The 20,570-nt window shown below is 40.2% G+C and overlaps 1 protein-coding gene across 1 annotated transcript in view; it reads left to right on the top strand.

Moving 5' to 3' along the window:
- The window catches only part of si:ch211-127i16.2 (probable flavin-containing monoamine oxidase A), a 33,949-nt gene extending 13,770 nt beyond the window's left edge, over positions 1 to 20,179 (top strand). The window contains exons 8-12 of the mRNA XM_034547278.1: positions 499 to 599; positions 6,524 to 6,682; positions 10,010 to 10,096; positions 12,566 to 12,666; positions 19,831 to 20,179. Coding sequence (XP_034403169.1) covers positions 499 to 599; positions 6,524 to 6,682; positions 10,010 to 10,096; positions 12,566 to 12,666; positions 19,831 to 20,179 — 797 coding nt within the window. The remainder of the gene's footprint in view (positions 1 to 498; positions 600 to 6,523; positions 6,683 to 10,009; positions 10,097 to 12,565; positions 12,667 to 19,830) is intronic.
- Positions 20,180 to 20,570: the final 391 nt, after the last annotated feature.

The following is a 20,570-nucleotide window of genomic DNA, read 5'->3' as shown; positions in this document are numbered from 1 at the left end:
TCTAAATGATGTCTCACATCTTCCAGTGGTTCATTCGTTAAAAGCCTGGCTTTTGGCCAGACGTCGCTTCACTTGCCAGGGCAAGCAAAGAAACCGGCTGGCTGGCTCCTCATCATGCACCTCTAACAGTACCGACAGAGTTCTTTGACTGCTCCCACATCAGTGAGAAGCTTTTTTACAGATGTAAGTGCTGTGATTAGTACCCTGCAGCATAGCAACAGCTAGAGGTGTATTAGAACATGGGGATTTCTAAGCGAGGCCATTAATAGTCAATGATTCAAGATAAAACCACATGGTCGATAGAAGGTTCAGGGTGTGCCGTCTGTCTTCACTTATTTTTTAATTAACCGTCTCTAACATTAAAGCCTAGATTTGTCCTACATGTTTTATATATTGTAAAGTACACCAAGTGAGAACAGGGTCGGTGGATTAAACGGAATTAAAAAAGAGCACGTCGTTTTGGGATTCATGGTGTAATACTTTTTGTTTTCCCCATAGCAAAGATCCACTACCAGCCAGCCCTGCCCAGCCAGAGAGAATTCCTCACCCAGAACATGCCTGTGGGCCACATGATAAAATTCATAATTACCTACCAGACGGTGAGTAACAGAAGATAAATCAGAAACATCCATTTTGAATCAGTTGTTCTTTGTCGTCGTAACAGTTGATTGCAGCTTTTACATCTTTTTCTTGCCCAAAGGGTTTATCTTTAATTAACGGGGAATAAAACTGTTCTAACTCACACTAAACTGTACTGGACTCTATGGGCAATCCTCTCCCCCAATCACGAGTACGCATTTGGCCTAAGCATATATAGCCGACCAATAAGGACGTGCCTGCACAAATGACAACTGACTGATCTGCTTAGCTAGTGCCCGTCATGTCATGTAGAGCGCATTCCTCTCCACCTCCCAACCAAGTCTCAATGAATTGCTTGAAAGGGATATGGTGTTCCATGGCTGTTCTCACATATACACGTGTCGTTTCCACCCCACCTCCAGTAAAAGGGGCATTAAGACGATCACACGAGTATGGGCTATCAGGGCCGGTGGCACAGCACCATGTCCATTGATGAAAGCTATCTCGTGGGATGTCAGACACCTCACACGGTGAAGCAGCTTTGAATAACGTATTTGCGGGTATGGTATGCATGCATTGATGCGTTCAATGCCCTCATCACAGACTCTGACTGTTCCAGTCATTTACTTACCCTGCTTGCCGTTTCGATGGCAATAGGCACGCTGTCTACTTCGGGCCATCCTCTTCAGGCTTGGCTCCTAAGAGGGATACGCTGAGGAGGGGTGGTCTGTCTGTCTGTCATCCAAGCGGCAAGAGCGTCCTGTCCTGTACAGTTGGGTCTTCCTCCCACGAGGGTTTTGGCTACGGACCAGTCTTTCGAGACACATTTTCGTGAAACAGTTCTTGGAGACCATGCCCGGCAATGCCTGCCTCTTCCCCACAGTGGGATCTACCATCAGGCCACTTTGAGCACTCCTGTCTGAAAGTGTTTCATACGGCTTTGATGCTTGCACTGACCTCAGGTCAGAGGATATGAGAACGTACCGACTTGTCAGTGCTCCCCAGTTGCTTGGTGGTGACCGCAGAAGGTCTTCACTTAGACCAATTCCCTCCTCTGTTACCAAGAACTTGAGGACTTCCTTCAGGTTGAGGGTTATACATCTGGGTGCTTTTTGTCTTCCGCCCCACGTGGTGCACAGGGATGCAAAGTTATATTCTTTTCCAGCTCATGCATTGCATGTTATGTCGAATGCGCATTTGAAAGGTGGTGTGGTTTCGACACCTTGTCCATTCATAAGGTTCTATGCATGTGAGGCTCATGCATGGGTTTGCAAATAAGTCTTTTTTTTTATTAGTGAAGTTTGTTGAAATAAGAGGAGACATTATGCCACATGTGGTTCAATGGGCTCCTAATTTGAATGATCGCGACACATGTTTTCACCTAATTCATGAAATAGAAAGTCTGAAGCAATTAGGTTCTTTATAGATTTCAACACTGAAAATAACTTGCAGCACATGACATTTGATTTCTTTAATATTTTCCATTTTGCATTCTACAACCATACAACCAATTAACAAAATGCTTGTTAGTAGATGCAATTTGTCGACAGTAATGAACATATTGCCATTAGTGCTTACATCTGTGCCTTGGTGTCTTGCCAAGATGCATTTGATTTTTGTGTTTGTTTAGTTGATGCTCTCTTTCTCAGTTAGTATATGACTGGAGAGCTTTTAACAAAAGTTAACTACAATTATAAATATGATGTTTTTTTGGCAAAGTGTAAAGCAGGTGCCTCAAATGAAAAGCAGGAATTTCCCAATAAAATAGCATTGTGGATGAGTGTTAACATTCCTCTGACATATGGCAGCAATGATGGAGGCAAATGCAGAGAATACACATGAAGCAGACTAGGACCAGCAGCTGAGAATCAGAAAAACTAAGACGGACAACAAAGAACTTAGTCTGCCCCTGCTTTGATCAGTAATTATCAGATGTAATTATGCAACAAACAAAAAGACAAAGTCACACAAGTTGGGTTTTAATTTAGCCCCTAATTATTATATAATTCACTACATTTACACAATTTATTTTCAAGTGTGAATAGAATTCCCTCAAAAATGTTCCCATGTAAAGAAAAGATATACGTGTCTTTAGCAGTGGTACTCCTTTTTTCTGAAAGTGAAAAATGACAGTCGCAGAGAAGCTGTCAGTGATAATACAAAATGGCTATGCTTAATAAGGGTGCGACATTTACTCGTCGGAGGCTTTGGGCTAAATCCGATGATCTGGACTTCCCCAAACTTGTAGTCATACACTTTCCCGTACTCTAGAATGCCGGTCCAAATCCAAAATTCATGATTTCTGAGTAAACTTGACTGTGGACCTCTAGATCAGTGGTTCTCAAATGTGGGTACTCCAGGGGGTATGCAAGATTTTTCTAAATGTATTTAAAATTAGTATCCATTAAAAAATCCTTTAAAAATAGTTATTTTATAAATATTCAATTAAATATAAATATAAGTTCATAAACTTAATTTTATATATTCTATTCTAAATCAGACACTGATGGCCCAGCGCTGTGTATTGCATACGTTTTTCAACCAAAAATGTGTTTGTTAGGGGGTACTTACTTGGCTGTAAATATATTTCACAGGGGGTACATCACTGAAAAAAGGTTGAGAACCACTGCTCTAGATAAATAATAATATAATAATAATAATATAATAATAAATAAGATGGTATGCGAAATTAAGAAAGAGAAGAAAAAGTGAGGGGTGTTTATATATATATATATATATATATATATATATATATATATATATACATACATACATACATACATACAGTATATATATATATATATATATATATATATATATATGCCATTTCCATTCAGTCTATAGATATTTATGTATATATACACATATACATATATGTGTATACATATATACAGTATATATACACACACACATGTATATATCTCTATATATCTATATATAGATATATATCAGAGCAAGAACCATTGCGGTTTAGATTCCAAACGGCACAAGTGCACATCGCATAGAAACAGCTGCCAATAAAAGGACATCAAGAACCACCAGCAACGGTCACTGAAGGGAGAGGAAGAATGAGTTTAGTACTGGACATCTTACCTGAAACATTTGAAAGAAGAGGGGCTTTAAAATGGTGTTTGCATTTTTCAGCAAAAAAAAGCTGAGTGCATTCCTGCCTTGGCTCATCTTCACCACTGTGGAGGACACTCCTAGAAGCACCAGCTCGTTCCTCTTTGGATCCAAGTCTTTAGAGGCAGCGTCAGGCTCGGCATCACATCTGTCTCTTCCCTTAGCTCTGGCAATGCTCCCCAATGTTAATTTGTCAGGGCAATGCCTGCAGCAGCTGAATCTCCACATTATGTGAAGCTTATGTCTGCAGTCTAGACGTAAATGACTGAACAAAAGCAAATTCTGCAGCCTGAAGGTGCCTGTTTGTGCACGGCATGTAGGTGAACCCGTCCTATCCCAGTAGTGTATTGTTATGTAATGACAGGTCAGGGTAAAGATGGCAGCAACTTGTCTTGAGGTATACAACATTAACAAAAGATGTAAGCAAAAGGTCGACAGGTTTGGCCCTTAAGAAAATCATTTGAAAGAAGCATATGATTTAAAGTGCTTTTGCTACCTCAAATAACGTCTGAGCTAAATTTAAATAAATTTAATAAAGATGTATTCATATTTTGAATGAGTATTTAACTTAACATGTTTTGTTGTTAAATGATAATGAATAAGCGCATGCACACACACATTATTTTGAAAAAGTTAAACAAATATTGCTAATAAAATTATCCCTATACTGTAACATGTAAGTCCCAAAATGAATATATGCATGAATACAAAATGTCACTATCTCACTCTAAACACGGTCGCAGGTCACTTATTACTACATGAGGCAGCAAGGTCGCCAGCAGCATGTGTAAAAGAGACACACATTTTAAAATGTTCCAATATAAACTATGCTGTAAAATATATATTATATAAACTAGGTTGTTCCTACATACAACATAATATGTCAGTATGTATCCTTGTATTCAGATGTTTTTTATATAGTAGTTTATTACCACATACTAAATATTTTATTTTGTGAATGAAATGTATTCCTCACACAGAACAACCTTAACTTCTATTAATACCATGTGCTGGCTGAATACTTCATTCTGATTGGCTGCAGAGTGTCACTGTTACAGGACTCCTACTAAATAGTTACAATGAATTTTTACCGTTCTAAATGAATGCGCTGGCTGTATCTATAATGAGACACCATGGCAACAGGGACACAGTCAAAGCCTCAGTTTATAATTTATTTCAACACGGTAACAAGCTAATTTCTAATTAATAAAATGAGTGACTTCAATATTTAATTTCAGCGACTCATCCTCTTAACACAAGCTGGAAGAAGGACACTGACACTTTGCATCACATAAGCGACTCTATTTGGAATTTATTCATATTGCATAAAAACCTTATGATATGGTCCTGATTGTTCCAGGTGTTAACAATCTCCCAGGTGTTACTAAGAAAACTGAGTTATGGCTTGTAAAAAAGTTTGACTGAAAAATGCATTAAAATATCTCAAGGTCTCAATCATATTTCTTTGGTTGTTACATAAGCGGGATAATGCCCTTTGAGGTATCCATAATGAGGAATAATGGCCTCCATGTCATCCATTCATTCCTTAAGATCCCTGACATTCATAACCACTGCAAAGCAATAATAAAAGAAAATCAATTTATTCTAACAGTCTTCAAGTAAATGTATTTTGTGGTTTTGCGATTCCCTCTATGAGGATGATTAAGCCTATCTAACATATCTAATATTTAGCTAGACTTAACACTTAATACCAAAAAGTAAATTGCATGCTCAAAATCATCCAAGGTTATTTTTAAATGAATTCAATCTATATTCCCAATTGTTTAGATGAGAAGTGCTGTTTAAGCTTAATTATTGGAACGGCATATGCTTGCGTTATATAACGTTGTAGTATTCTACATTTTTCTGTACATTCTACAAATTCACACATGTATTATTACATTGTGGGGCGACTGTGGGTCAGTGGTTAGCAGGTCCATCTATCAGGGGGTTGGCGGTTCAATCTCCGCCCTAATCGACGTGTCCTTGAGCAAGACACTTAACCCTGCATTGCTCCCCGTAGCTGTGTCTACGGTGTAAGAATGTAAAATGTAAAGTGTCTTTGAGTACCTTAAAAAGCGCTATATAAATTAAATGGATTATTATTTATTAATATTAATAGTGTTGATCCCTTTGAAGATATTCTGATTTGTGCAAAACAAGCAGCGACCAATTAGCTGACCAGAAATCAGTGGCTTGGTCAGGGATTACCTGAGGGGCCATTTGGTTTGTCATAGTGAAGCATCTGAGATGCTATTTGGAAAAGGGCAAGCACTTTCAAAAAATAATTAGCAGGAGTTTGCATGAAGAATAAACTCTTGTTAAAGCCAGTCGAGAGAAGAGCAAAAAAAACATATATTCTTCATTGGGATGTTGCGTCACACACACCTAAACCAGGTTCGTAGATGTCAGTAGCTCCTCCCAGGAAGCCGATTGGTCCGGACACAAACGCAATACTTGATGGCTGCCAAGTTAGATTTTTGTGTGATCTTGTGATCCCGCGGGAATCCAGCTGCTGTGCGAGATGAAAAGAATGCTGGCAGAGTAAGGCAATTTAAGAAAGTGAAATGCCCTCAACTTCAAATGTTATTTTAAGTCAACACCCAGCAGTGAAGTTTTTGGAAAGTGGTTGTGAAGGCCGTTTATTGTGACCTTTGTGTTCGATTCTAGCTTTTTGGTGCAGTTCAATTCTTTCGAGCAGAGGTCTGCAGAGAAAGAGATGGCACTCGATACCACTCGATGCAAGTGATTTCTAAATGGGTTTTGTGCTTCTGCAATCACTGATATGTGATGAATCTGAACTATCTCTGTTTCTCTACAGGCTTTTTGGAAGGAGAAGGGCTTCTCTGGGGAAATTGTGGCAGGATCCTCAACTGGGTGTCCATTCTGTGTTACCTTTGATGCCTCCAGCCCCAGTGGTAATGCGGCCTTGGTAGGCTTCATTGCCGGCCAGCAGGCTTCTCAATGGAGCTCCGAAGAGGTAATGGGTTATCACTGTGTTGACAGATTCAAATGATTAGTATGATGATTAGTAAAATGTGTGCTTATGACAAGGCTTTTACCCTGGTCATCAGTTTAAATGTTTATTGTAATTCATTAAAATGTATTGATGGGGTTGGCTGTAACTCATGGGGATGAGTGGTCATCCCGTCACCACAAGGTACTCGGTTCAATCCCCACTCTCCCCATAGTTGCATGTCGAAGTGTCCTTGAGCAAGACACTGAACCCTCAGTTGCTCCCTGGGTGCTTCACTGCTCCTTAAGACCTAAGGATGGGTCAAATGCAGAGTGTACATTTCTTTTTTTAATTTCTTATATTGGATATCAGCTGTGGTTTGCTAGATAGGCACAAATTGTGGAAAGGTATGACATATTCCATGACCAAAAGCTATTGCTGGTGAGATTACAGGTTTCAATAGCTTACCTCTGGGTCCGGTAGCCATATTCTTGGGTATTGGACTTTTTAAACTGGTGTGTAGGACAATTGACTTTGGTCAGAGCGTCATGAGTTTGATCTCAATACTTTGCTTAACTTTTGCAACAAAGTGGTGCATATTCCTATAATTTCTGAAATAGAGAAATGCAAATGCAGTATGTGAGTTGTTGCTGCTGCTGATAACCAGCAATATCTAAATCCCATAGCACTTTGATAAATAATATGACATAAGATCTGCAATCTCTCCGGATAAACAGCAATTCTTGCAGTAACTACTATTGCTATCATCCAACACACTGAAACGCACAATAACTGTGTGTACCCAGTTATACAGAGCAAGCTAGGTAGGCTGGCCAGTTAACTTAGTACCTCGCAAGGCTAGTTTCTGAGCATGCCAATTATGTCAACTGTTTACTGGCATTAACCACGGTACAATTAATACTCGTGAAATACAGAGTGCATGACCAGTATAGCAGTTGTACTACAACTTACATCATTAGTGAATTCTGCACCGATAGCAATGGAAAAAACAACAATTGGATAATATCTCCTTTGTCTGGCACAGAAAAGAGGAAGAGGAGGGAGGAAGGCCTCAGCCTCTGTGGAGTTGAGGAGCTTGATGTGAATGTTCGTTTTTTGAAGATGGCCCCCCCAACGCTTATCAGACCCTCTGCTTATCTTGACCAGGTAACATGTGTTGAATAGAAGGGGGAGCAGTGGCAAGTCTGATATCTGCGGGACCATTGGCTTTGCTCTCCATCACTACTTTGCTCCACCATGTCTGGCACCGAACAGAGCACGGAAATTAAGTTGGTGGTGTCCGATTGCCTGCCGTGCTCTCCAGATCCAGTAGTGCCTTATTATATCTGCGTCCTCTGTGGCCGGATGCAGCAGATGTTCATCTATGCTTTTGACGAGGAGCTTTGTTGACGGGTGCCTTGGGTCCAGCAAAATGGGATGGATCTCCTATCGGCTTTGGTTATTGTTCAGTGCATGTGTTTCTACACATAAGTCAAGGTTACGGCACTGAGGTCTATTTTATTGCATGCCGTTCAGTACATAAAGCCCATCGGAGGGTACGGTGGATTACAATTGGTCCACTGTTAGCTCCTCTGAGAACTGGCTTAAGGCTGTGATAAGGTGTACTTGACCCAATCTACACCATTGGAGGAGCATGACTGAATCAAGACTCTCATCCGGAAGCAGTGAAGGTTACCCTGAACTACACAACTTTGACCCCCGGGGATGTGTATGATCTGTCTGTAAAGTGCGTAGAGAAGAGTCTCATTCTCACCCTTCATTTGGAGTGCTGGGTGAGGCCCTTGACTGTGGATGTTGGGCTACATACAGATAGAGCATTTAGTTATTGTGCTACATGAATATAGCAGTAGTACTACAACTTACATTGGTAGTGACTTCTGCACCAATAGCAACGGCAGAAACAAAGGAATGCAAAGGAAGAGGAAGAAAACGTTGAAAATAATTGGAAAGGTCTTTAAATATGTCACTGTCTTGTCACATGTCAAAAAAAAAAAATCAACATTGTATGTGAGAATAGGACATCATATAGACTGAGAATAACTATTACTTTGCTTAATACAGAAAATCAAGGGATTTTCAACTCAATGCTACAGTTATTTATATTTTTTTGACCTACTTTTTGCACCAGACACATATGTAGTTTTCTCTATATCTAAAGTGTCGAAGAGTTGCTGTCAAAGACAAGCTTTATAGTTGCGCATAGAGGGCAAAAAAAAAGAATGCAATTTGATCGCGAATCCACTCAATAAACAAGTAATGCATGTGCAACTTGACTGAATCCTAATATTATAGAATCAACACAATATTAAGTGATTAGTTATTGTATGCAACAGATTTGGTAGGATTCATGCAGGCTTAATATCCAAATATTGCATCTTGATCAGGTCACATACTCTGCTTCTACTAACTGAACACACACTTGTTCGTGCACTGAGCCTACATCCTCTCCCATTTCTTGTCCTCCCTTTCTACAGTGTTGACATTTTCATTTTGTCCCAGTGCTTTTCTTTTACCTGAAACAATAAATAACATCCAGCCTGGTCTCTAGTGTTGTTTTGGCATTTCAGGCATTAGCCTGACGTGCTACAGAGCTCAAGCATAGCTGTGTCCCTGCTGTGCCATGCAGCACAAAGTGCTAAATAATGTACCGCTACATGCTACTTCACTGCTAAAGAGAGGAGCATTGCGTTGGTTTGTGTGAGTCAGGTGGACATCAAGGTTCCAAGTAAGATACAACTGTATCTAGTATCAGTTTGTTGTTGAATCTGGTTCTAATACAGTGTACTTGGTTGGATTCACTATGTTGGACTGGACTGGAAATTATGTAATTTCATAAGAATTTCAACTGATGTTATTAGCAGTCCTGCAACAAATCTACAGTGAGATATTTTCTTTTTTATAAATTGCCAAAATAAAGTAAGTTGGCACCATGCTTTATTCCACTTTTCCCTCTGTTTTTATGAAATATATCAAGTATATCAAGAGACTCTAAATCATTGCACAGGGGTGTGCTGAAAATGAAGCTAAACTGCCATGCGGATGAGGAATCGTAGACTTAATACATAACATATTTCAGCATGTTTTATGAAGACATGTCCTTTTCGTCCTACAGCTGCTCTGTACATAACTCACCACGTTAACTAGTAAAAACCAAGAGCATGTGTTGACCACACTTGAGTTATTCAAATTGACTGCTGCTTCCTTTGTCCAGCTTGGATTGGGTTCTTGAATATGCATTACTATTTTTGCAGCCTGCTGTTACATTTCACAAGTCATTGGTGAGTGTATTGTAAGTACCGTGTTGGCACAGGCATTTCCTTCTGTTCGCAGGGTGGGGAGAGAAGAAAAGCAGTGCTTTCCAGTCTGGTCAAATACCTAGGTCTTGAGGCTGCATCTTTCATCCACTATGAAGAAAAAGTAAGTAGTTCAGTGGCAGATGTCTAATGTCATAAACAAAAAAATATTTGGTTTGAGGCATAATTTCTAGTGCCAAAATTCATCATCATTCATATAATTTTTTTTTACCAGTGAGGAAAGCCATGTTGTGTTGCAAAGGCTTGCATATCTTTCAGTAAAACTTAATCCAATGGATTTTATTATAGATTTATAATGTAATGTATACTTAGGAACCCAGTTTGCTGAAAAGCAATTGTTAATAAGCTTTAGCTTGATAGTCGTTACAATCTAGTTGAACATTACATTTCTATTACTTGTAATTTTCTATTCTAGCAATACAATTGTTAATCCATATTCATCAAATGTGTTAATGTGGATACAACAACAACTATGGAAACATATAGACTGGTTTCTCGCTGTGACGCTCATTGGCAGCTGCAACGGTGGACCAACATGCCTGTTTAGTAGCAACATAAAAAAAAATTTAAAATTAAAAAAAGTTTTCTTACATCAAACATTTGATCAAATCCTTTTAACCGGAACAAGGAGGGAAGAGCACAACCTCCCATTATGAATACACATGACACTACTAGGGCTGCATTATATGAGGAAAATGTGTGATATAATACGTGAATATGGCTATAATATTCTTACTTGAGATAAATAAACAGATATTAGAGTGTTCTCGACTCAGACACACATTACCTGTGCTTACATATATATCTAAAAAATATATCTATATATCTATATAGATATATACAGTGCATATATGTGCGGTTTGATTGGCTGGAGAGTGAACAGAATAAGACCTACAGACAGATATTATTTAAAGTGCAATATTGCGGTCAATATTGCAACGTGTTGACAGATTGTGAAACTAAACTAAACCAATATGTTTTGCAGCCCGAGCTACTACTAGCGCTACACTACTGGAATCAAACATATTACATGCAGAGGAGATATCTTGCATGGCTAATGTTGTACAGCAGTGGTCCCCAACCCCCGGGCCGCGGACCGGTACCGGTCCGTGGATCAATTGGTACCGGGCCGCACAAGAAATAATTAATAATTTCCGTTTTATTTATTATCAGAGTATGAACGATCTTTTATTTTGAAAAACCTTTTATTTTGAAAAATGACCGGATTCGCTCGTTTGCATCCCGGTCACTTGTGCGCCCAATTTTAACCCACAAGCTAGCAAAATGAGTAAGAAACAGACGTCTTTGGATATTTTTTTTGCGAAAGGGAAAAGGTCTAGTGAAGAGACAGAAGAAGAGCCTACGAGTTCAAAGAAAAAGAAAACTTTTACCAGACAATACCAGGAGACCTACTTAAAATATGGGTTTATCGCGGCAGGTGATTCCCATATTCCAAGCCCGCTCTGCATAATATGCGGCGACCGGCTTGCTAATGAGGCAATGAAGCCTTCAAAACTGCTTTGCCACTTGCAGGGCTCCCATTGATTTGGCATTATGGTGAGTAAAAATGTCCATGCACTTTATATTAGTTTTTTGTGGTGTATCTGTATCTGTGCAGGCATGTAAAACGTACGCACGTAACTCTCAAAGGGTCGGTGCACTAACGCGCCGCACCAACGCGCCGCACCAACGCGCCGCACCAACGCGCCGCACCAACGCGCCGCACCAACGCGCCGCACCAACGCGCCGCACCAACGCGCCGCACCAACGCGCCGCACCAACGCGCCGCACCAACGCGCCGCACCAACGCGCCGCACCAACGCGCCGCACCAACGCGCCCCCGGGCCGCGGTAAAATTTGCCAAGCGTTGACCGGTCCGCGGTGATAAAAAGGTTGGGGACCACTGTTGTACAGGATAGCTAGGTAGCTCTAGCACAGCATACATACGCAGGCTGTGAAACGGCATATTAATCATGTAGACAATTTTTTTAGCCCCCGGAAACCTCACTTCACTGTTGAAAGGCAAGATTATGACAGGAAAATTGCCCTGAGGAAACTCAAGGCAGTGCTGGTGCAGGATACATCACAGTTTCACTTTGTAGGGACACCAACATATTTTTATAGAACAATAACTTGGAAACATATTTGGTTGGACTGTATGGTAGCCAAATGGGTATCAGAGTTTCTTGATAATTCCTACCAATTCATTTAAGGGTTTCATTCCACTCATCTGAAACAGTCATCTGAACAGTTTATGTTGACGAGCCAACAGTTACTTATTTAATATTTGTAGGTACATTTTTAGAATATAGTTATGCGATACAAACACATCAATGGGTCTATTATGTGATAATTTTATTTTTCTTTAGATAGCTATCTTAAATAACAACGGACCTTGAGGTTTATTGGGGGCCTGTAATTTTCAGTATTGCCTGGGGGGGGGGGGGGGGGGCTGTGTGAGATGCTCAAATGAAATTAGACGACTTCATATTTGGGAATTAAAGCAATTATGTTGTACTGTGCCATTAAATACAACAAGTAAATGTCATTTAACTTGTCTGCTGCTTCACAGGACTGGGCTAAGGAGGACTACAGTGGGGGCTGCCCTGTTAATGTTATGGCACCAGGGATGCTAACATATTACCACCCTAGCCTGAGGAAGCCCTGTGGCAGGTAATCACCCCACTGATGACAGATACACCACGGCCTCACACCTTTCCATCTCCCCGGACCCAAACGAGTCCCCTTTCTCCCAGGCTCTCACCACAACTAATGTACACTGTAGTTCAGTGAACTAAACATTTCCAAGAGCTGACCTTTGATTTCATAGTTCAGTCCATTGTGTCATTACACTAGATGACAGTGTAAGAGATAGTGACTACGGATGCTGGATGAAAGTGCTGTATTATAATGTCTACACCCTGCCAACCTGGTATTACTCACAAGCACACAAGCCTACAGATTATTGACATAAGTCGTGGGAGTTATTATGCCTTACCCGGATACATACAAGTGCGGTTTCTAAAGAAATAGCAGAAGGTCGTCAGCAATGTTCTCATAAGAAAACTTCCTACAATCCATTTCTAATGGCTCGTTCAGAGAGGCACACAGCTGAAAGGAGGAGAGTGAGAGGTGGGGAGGAGGATGCAGGTATTGCACTTCCATAATGACATTAAGTCTGTGGGGAGCAGAGGAAGCTCATTACATAACGTGACTCAATCAGCAGCATGGGGCAGTAGCCCTTATCCATATTCCTACCCCATATAGAAAATGGATCCTCAAGGACACGATGTGACTTTGACTCAAATCCAGCACGTGTAATGAAAACCAGCCCATGCTTGGTTGACTAAATTGCTGCTGGTGCTTCAGACATAATGTATATAACAGCACGGCCGTTTCCAGGAGAGTCTGCTGGATTATGACATTTTGCTTAAGAAAGTATGAATCTAAGTACAGTGTCATTTTTACAAAAAGAGTAATAATCCTCTGTGGATACAATGCCCGTGCTCAGTATGAAATGGTTGTACACAAAGACCCAACCTACTCAATTCTAGATGTGGTTAGAGAGAGTAGAGACAAGAAAGAGTAAAAAAAAACAAATACAAGAACTCTGAATATATCGACGCCAGTGGGTTCATGCTTTACCGTGTACCAATATGCATGCAGAATAAACTCTGCACTAACTCGAGTTGCTTTTGTTGGATGCTGACAAAACAATAGTTGTTTGTGCTGCTCCTCGCATTGTTTCCATTATTACTACTAACAGAGAAGGATTAGTTCAGTCAACCTACGATACACAGAGTCGAACAGAATCAATTAAAAATGTTTTAAAAATGTTTTTCATTTGTTTCAATGTCACATTTTTATATTTTGCACACATATATTTCATAAATCGGTGCAGAGAATAACAATGATTTGGCCCAGGTCTAGTTGTGGCATCTAACTGGCGCTAAGTGGAATAAGTGGAGCTCTCCATAAGTGGTCTACAGGCTTAGCACTTTATCCCTGTGTCCACACACTGACGTCTGGATCCATTCAGCTATTTCAGGATTAGTCCTTCTGGATTTTTGAAGGACAGCAGCAACTCTTCTCTTCATCCTGAAATTCCTCAGGGAATCCCAACGAAGTAGTGTTACAATATGTTCATATGCTTTTATAGACCTCTGTTTCTAAAAAAGGGCAATGTCTGAATATGTACATCAAAAGCCTGAATGTACACCAACATGCAAAAGCTCGGCAAGAAATCATCATTACTACACCTATTCTTAGCATAAGGTCACAGCACAATACTCAACTTTGTACTAAATACATGTACTTCACTGGGCAATTATTGTTCAGAACTTCTCAGTGAATCAGAAATATAAAAGGTTTGGATGTCTATACATGGTTGGGGAGCTGAGCTGCATTAAGCTAAGAGCATAATGATATGTCCATACAATCTTACTTACATACAACATTACATTACATGTCATTTAGCTGACGTACAAACTCAGAACAACAAGAATCAAGAAAGTACAATTTCTTCAATAAAGTTAAACTACAAAGTGCTATCAGTAAGAGACATTTAAGTGCTACTAAAGTGCTACCACGGCGCTACCTTCCCTATTCAAGGTATAGTCAAAAAAGATGTGTTTTTAGTTTGCGACGGAAGGTGTAGAGACTTTCTGCTGTCCTGATGTCAATGGGGAGCTCGTTCCACCAATGAGGAGCCAGGACAGCAAACAGTTGTGACTTTGTAGAGTGTTTAGCTCGAAGTGAAGGAGCTACAAGCCGATTGGTAGAAGCCGAGCGAAGTGAACGAGCTGGGGTGTGAGGTTAGACCATGTCCTGGATGTAGAAACACACTAACAATACCAAACACTGCAAACGATCAATACTAACTTGTTTGGATTAGATTATAATTAAGACTATGCTTATCTTTACAAATATAATGACAAAAGACAAGAATTGTCACCCTGATCTGCAGCTCCCCTCAGCTGTACTGACCTTTACGAATTTCAACCTGCTTATTTACTGTTCCCTGTTTTCACTCTCACTTCTCTCTTCACGTAGGCAGACAATTTCAGTAAAAAAGCTTGAATAACATACTATACACTTCCTGCTCAGCAGCAGACAGACTGACTCAGTGAGAGACTACTGGTGAACATAGTGGAGCCTTTAGCAGCTAATGTGCCACATATTTCCCTGAGGTGTTGGTAAAGGCCAGCAACGTAGACAACGTGATAGAATGTTTCATGCACATTCATTAAGTTGAAGACACAACTTCATATGCATGTAAAATAACTTAATGATATGTCAAAGTTGTGTTCACACTGCCCCTGGATGGAAAAAAAGAAAACATCTCTTATTGCAAGAGTTGATTCCTTAGTCAGGTCAGTGTTGAAGATTTGAAAGGTTAAAGAGATTGACGTTCAATAAGGTTTAATAGCAGCACTGACCTGAAGATCTGTGTCTGGAAGCATAATCCCGACAGGGCATTTACACCATAGGATGGATTTAGAGAAACACCTTCCAAGAGGTCAAATGTGATGAACACTGCACAAATCTCCTCCGCATATTCTCTTCGGAAACAAACTCGGTGCACCAACACTGCGTCTGCAGTTAGCATGAAACAGCCTTTAGAAGATCCCATTTTGCCAACAGCGTGATTATGATATGCCAAAACAAAAGCTTCTCATACAATGGAAGTGTAATCAAACCAATCTAGCGCTTTGCTTTCCTTTACTAAGGGCGTCATAGAGACAAAATAAAATAAAAGTAAGCAGCAAGCAAATATGCTTGTTAAGCCAACGGACAAGGAGGTGACATAGCTCACTCATGTTGAACCTTCTAACACAATTCAAAAAGGACCCTGACCCAGTATGTCAATTACAAGGTAATTGTATGAAATCGTGAATTGCAATCTGTATCATCACTCATAGCACAGGCAATCATACAGAAGTACCACCAAAAAAAACGTACAAACATTAAGCATCAGAAACTTAGTGGGACTTTATCAATACGACGATATTAGGGGAATATACTTCAATGAGATGATTGTGTCATATGTCTCACTGAGAATGCAACTGACAGGACTGTACAGTAGAAGAAGTGAGGAAACGATTGGACACTGGGTGTTACAACATCTGTTAAATGCATGTTGGACTGCCTTATCATCGAACACAGTGGTGCATTCTGTTCCCAAAAAAGGCTGCAACGCAAGTTAAATAGTGTCCATCACTACTCAATTAGGTCATCACGAGGACAGATGCACTTCATTATTGAATGTAAAACTATTAAGGAAAAGAGTTCAACTGTAGCCTTGTGTCTCAAGTATTAACGACAATTCAATCTGTCAGACGGCTTATGCAGCACTTTGTGAATTTCCATTCACAGATATTATATTTTAGAACAAGTTTATTCTACAGACTGTGATCGAAATCTTCAGAGAGTCTGCTATTACAGTATCTTACTCAGCCCACTGGGACATTAGATTAAATTGAACACAGCATACCAGTTTGTATACAGCGGAGGTCAAAATGATATCCCCCCCCCCGAGCTCAGAGGGATTCTTCTATCTTTATTCCTGGTTTTACAGATTAGATTAATCCATTGCGCATTTCAGGAAATCCTCCTCGTTTAAATAGTCGACCACCCATTTCACCTACTTTACCTTTCTCCACAATTTACAAGAAAAGAAAAGGCATTGCATTCAGTTTCACTTGTAGTCATTTTATAATCACCTATTTAAACAATACACTAATCAAGTCCAATCAAGATCACAAGGTGTTAATTGTTATTTGACGAGCTCTCCCTTTTCTCAGCATCACGCTGCCGCTCATTGTAACGTTTATCGCCACCTGCGATGTATGTTGCCGTTATGGTTGACTTGATTGATTTCTCCCTACACCACTCCTGTCTTTTCCGTGTTTTATTACCATACTTGGCGAAGACATTACTTTCGTTATCAATTGTGTATAGTCTCCGTGGCCATTGGATTCGTATTCACTGCCATCTTAGATCATGTTGAAAGAGAAGTGTACAATCCTATGTTCCAGAAAAAAAAAAGGTCCTATGCTTGGGGGTGACGTTAGGCAACTTTAACAAATATTTTTTTTAGGATCAGTTAAAGGAGATAAAGGAGATAATCAGGCCCCTCTACCTCTCAGTGGCTAGACAGGTGGTTTGCAATGCACAACTCCACGCAAGTTGACGAGTTGCCAAAAGGCCTTTGAGTCTAAGGTCGAAATTGTTCTTGGATATTCAGCTGATGAAGCCTCAAGGCCGGACTGAATACTCAACTTCTTAACCTTTATCAGCTTTGGCACACCTCTGTTCACTCCTGACTATTCATCCAATTTCTTATTCATCCAATTTCTTGTTCACACCATTAAAGAACGGAGTTGGTTCAATTCGTGGTTTTGCTGGTTCAGTGTGAAAGCTTAAACTAGTTTGATTTGATGTAAACCAGCTGAACCGACATTTGTTTTTATGACACGCTCTGGCAAATTAACAAAGGAGCCGACATCAGCAACTTGCCGACGATGTCATGGAGCCAACTCCAACGTGCATTAAGTGATAAGCTATGTGACAACCTGATTAACATAATATCATGTTTGTTTATAAACTGACTGTTGCTGCTGAGTCAACTGAGACGCACACAAATTCGCTATGTCTGATGTTTGGCTCAATATCTGAAAACGTATACACCGGCCTAACCCTCCTGAACAGTAACGTCCCTTTGTGAAATATATTTATTGTAGCCTGCTTTAAAACTTCAGAGAACATAGGGTACTTTACATTTTTCTTTGCTGACTGATTGGGATGAGAGTCACGCTCATGTTCAGCTGCAAACCACACCAGTGCTTACTGAAGGTCACAATTCTATAGGAGCCAAGAGAACCACATCATCTGCAAAGAGCAGTGACGCTAGCCTGGGGTCCTCAAACCAGACAGACACGCTCGTGTCCATGAGAATCAGGATTGGTGAAAAGGGACAACGATGGCCAAAGCCAACGCCCAATGGAAACGTGCTTGACTTTGTGCAGAGTATACGCTCACAGCTCTCACTGTGGATATACAAGGACCAGCTCGTGAACTATCCCTGGAACTTTTATTCCTGCTTTGGTCCTCCTGGAATTCAGGTCCAACTTAAGGTCGGAGGCTCCTTTCCGGCACACTGGAATTAACTTTCTCTGGGAGGCTGAGCAGTGAGATATGCTGTTAAATGGAGAATTGTTAATATGTAGATGTATATATACATACATACATATACACACACACAGACATACATACATATATGTACATACATACATATTCACACATTCATATATCCACACATACATCCATACACACATGCATCCATATATACACACACCCACAGACTTACAAGGGCACAACAAATGTATTCAATAACTGTAAATCTAAGCACATACCTTCGGTAAAACAATGTTGAACATAACTACTGTAATTCTGCACCCACAACAACAATTATATACTATGTTGCTACCAATGTTAACAATATACACAAACATTAAGACATTTTAGAAAAGGGCAGTTATTCTTATAGAACAATTTTGTGAACTGAAGTAATGATGCAATGTCGTCATTACACATGCTGTCTGTTTTCCACATGATGGAAATAATAGGGCCCTCGAGTGTGTACACCAAGTCCCAAGTAAGATGTTTGGCTGCTGATGCCTCGAACTTTGCTGTTCGGTTACCATAAATGAATTAAAGGATTCTGGCCAGATTAAATGTGCCTCTCCATCCATCTGATTGATGTGCATGCACAGGGATGGGAGCTGGTATAGTAGTACAGTACGATGGGCTAGTGAATACATGATCAGTACTTTACTATACGTATACGCTATCCTTCAAATGAGGAATTGGTGGAAGGCCTTGCTTGCGTCTTATAGTACATAGATGTAAAGGAATCAGTTGGTGAGAACCAGGTACCTAGAAAGTTTAGTCAAATTAGCTTCCCTCAGTAAGACCAGTATTACGGTTTGCCAAAGACTGCATTTTTATATTTACATGGTTTATGCTACCTATGCTCTTTTGTTGTTTTTTTCAACCATCTTGCCAACAACAAAGCCATGCAGTCTGCAAACTCCAGCTCTGCTGTGACAGCGCTATCTTTAACTCTGAGGCTGTGAACTCATGTTGACAACAACCTTGGGCACCGTGGACAGAAATTCACAAGGTTTATAAGAAATCCTTGACTTTGTTGTCATTACTCGGAGCAAAAGAAAAGTGAATAAGAAGGAGCTGCATTTTCAAGAGGGTTTTGACGAACTAAGATCCGTTATACAAGGAGCAAACTGCTAGGCTGTGCATAGTGCGCCGGCTGTGTACTTAACATTAGCGCGCATTAACTCTCTTTGAGAGAGCTAATGCGTGGGAGTGTGTGAGCATGAAGTCAGCAGTAGTTAAAGCTGTGAATGTAGCAGTACATAGATCAGGCTGTCAGTGAACAAATCTTTAAGGCCTGAAGCTGACAACAACCAGCCAGGTTCACTTAAGGTTGGCTGACCTTTAAGGACCAGCGCTATTCTTATTTTAGTGACACACACGCACACACACACACACACACACACACACACACGACCGCTGGGTCTAACAACTTTTCTTGTGGAAACCGGTACTTGCAAATGTCAGTGAACAGAGACATGTCAGATTCATATGTAATAATTCAACATATTTTTAATGGCTCGAGATAAAATATCAATGTGCTTTAAAGGGATGCAAATAATCCAAAGAGATAGAATTATTTTTTTTTTTTTATTTTTTTTTTTTTAAAAGGCAACATAAGTCTCTGTGTTCAGTATTTCTGTCACTGATTTTCTTGATCCACAGGATCCATTGGGCAGGCACAGAGACGGCCACCCTGTGGTGTGGGTACATGAGTGGTGCAGTACAAGCTGGTCAGCGAGCAGCTCTGGAAGCTCTGGCTGAACTCTGCCCCATGACCCTGACCCAGGAGGAGCAGGAAGTAGTTCAGCAAAGCCAAACTGTCGAGGCTGCCGTCAAGCAAACGCCGGCGTCTAAACTCACGCGCCTGTCCACAGCCAACGCTTTGGTCGTAGCAGCGTTGGCAATCGGTGGCGTCCTCTTGCTGGCTCGGAATCAAAATGCATTGCTGAAGGTCAAAACACACTTGGTGAATGCATTTTCAACAACCACGCATGATATATTCCTATTGTAACAGAAAACTGTAAAACACATGTTTGGTTTTGACTCAGAGATGATTAACAAGTTAGTTTAGCTGAGACTCCAATGAAAAGTTGTTTTTCATATACTGCATATTTCAAGTTAGAAAGAAAGCAACTCAATTAGATTCATTTTCAATGAATATGAATTAATATTGGTAAATTGTGGCCTTGTTTAATATGATATATCCAAATCCCTCTGTATTGACTGAGAATGTGCAGAAAAAGTTATGTCATTGTATTTCTTTTATAAATACTGATACTATTATGTATTAAATGTTTTCTCCAGCTAAACTGATATCATTGTCGGTGGCCCACAGAAACAAAGAGTTATCAGTCACCTTGAGACGTAAAAATCAGGTTAGAAATCTAGGGGTAATATTGGAC

Source organism: Cyclopterus lumpus, chromosome 12 (genome assembly GCF_009769545.1).
Source record: "Cyclopterus lumpus isolate fCycLum1 chromosome 12, fCycLum1.pri, whole genome shotgun sequence".
NCBI classification, from domain to species: Eukaryota; Metazoa; Chordata; class Actinopteri; order Perciformes; family Cyclopteridae; genus Cyclopterus; species Cyclopterus lumpus.
Note: the sequence above shows the minus strand (reverse complement) of the source record. Positions and strands in the feature narration are given on the sequence as shown.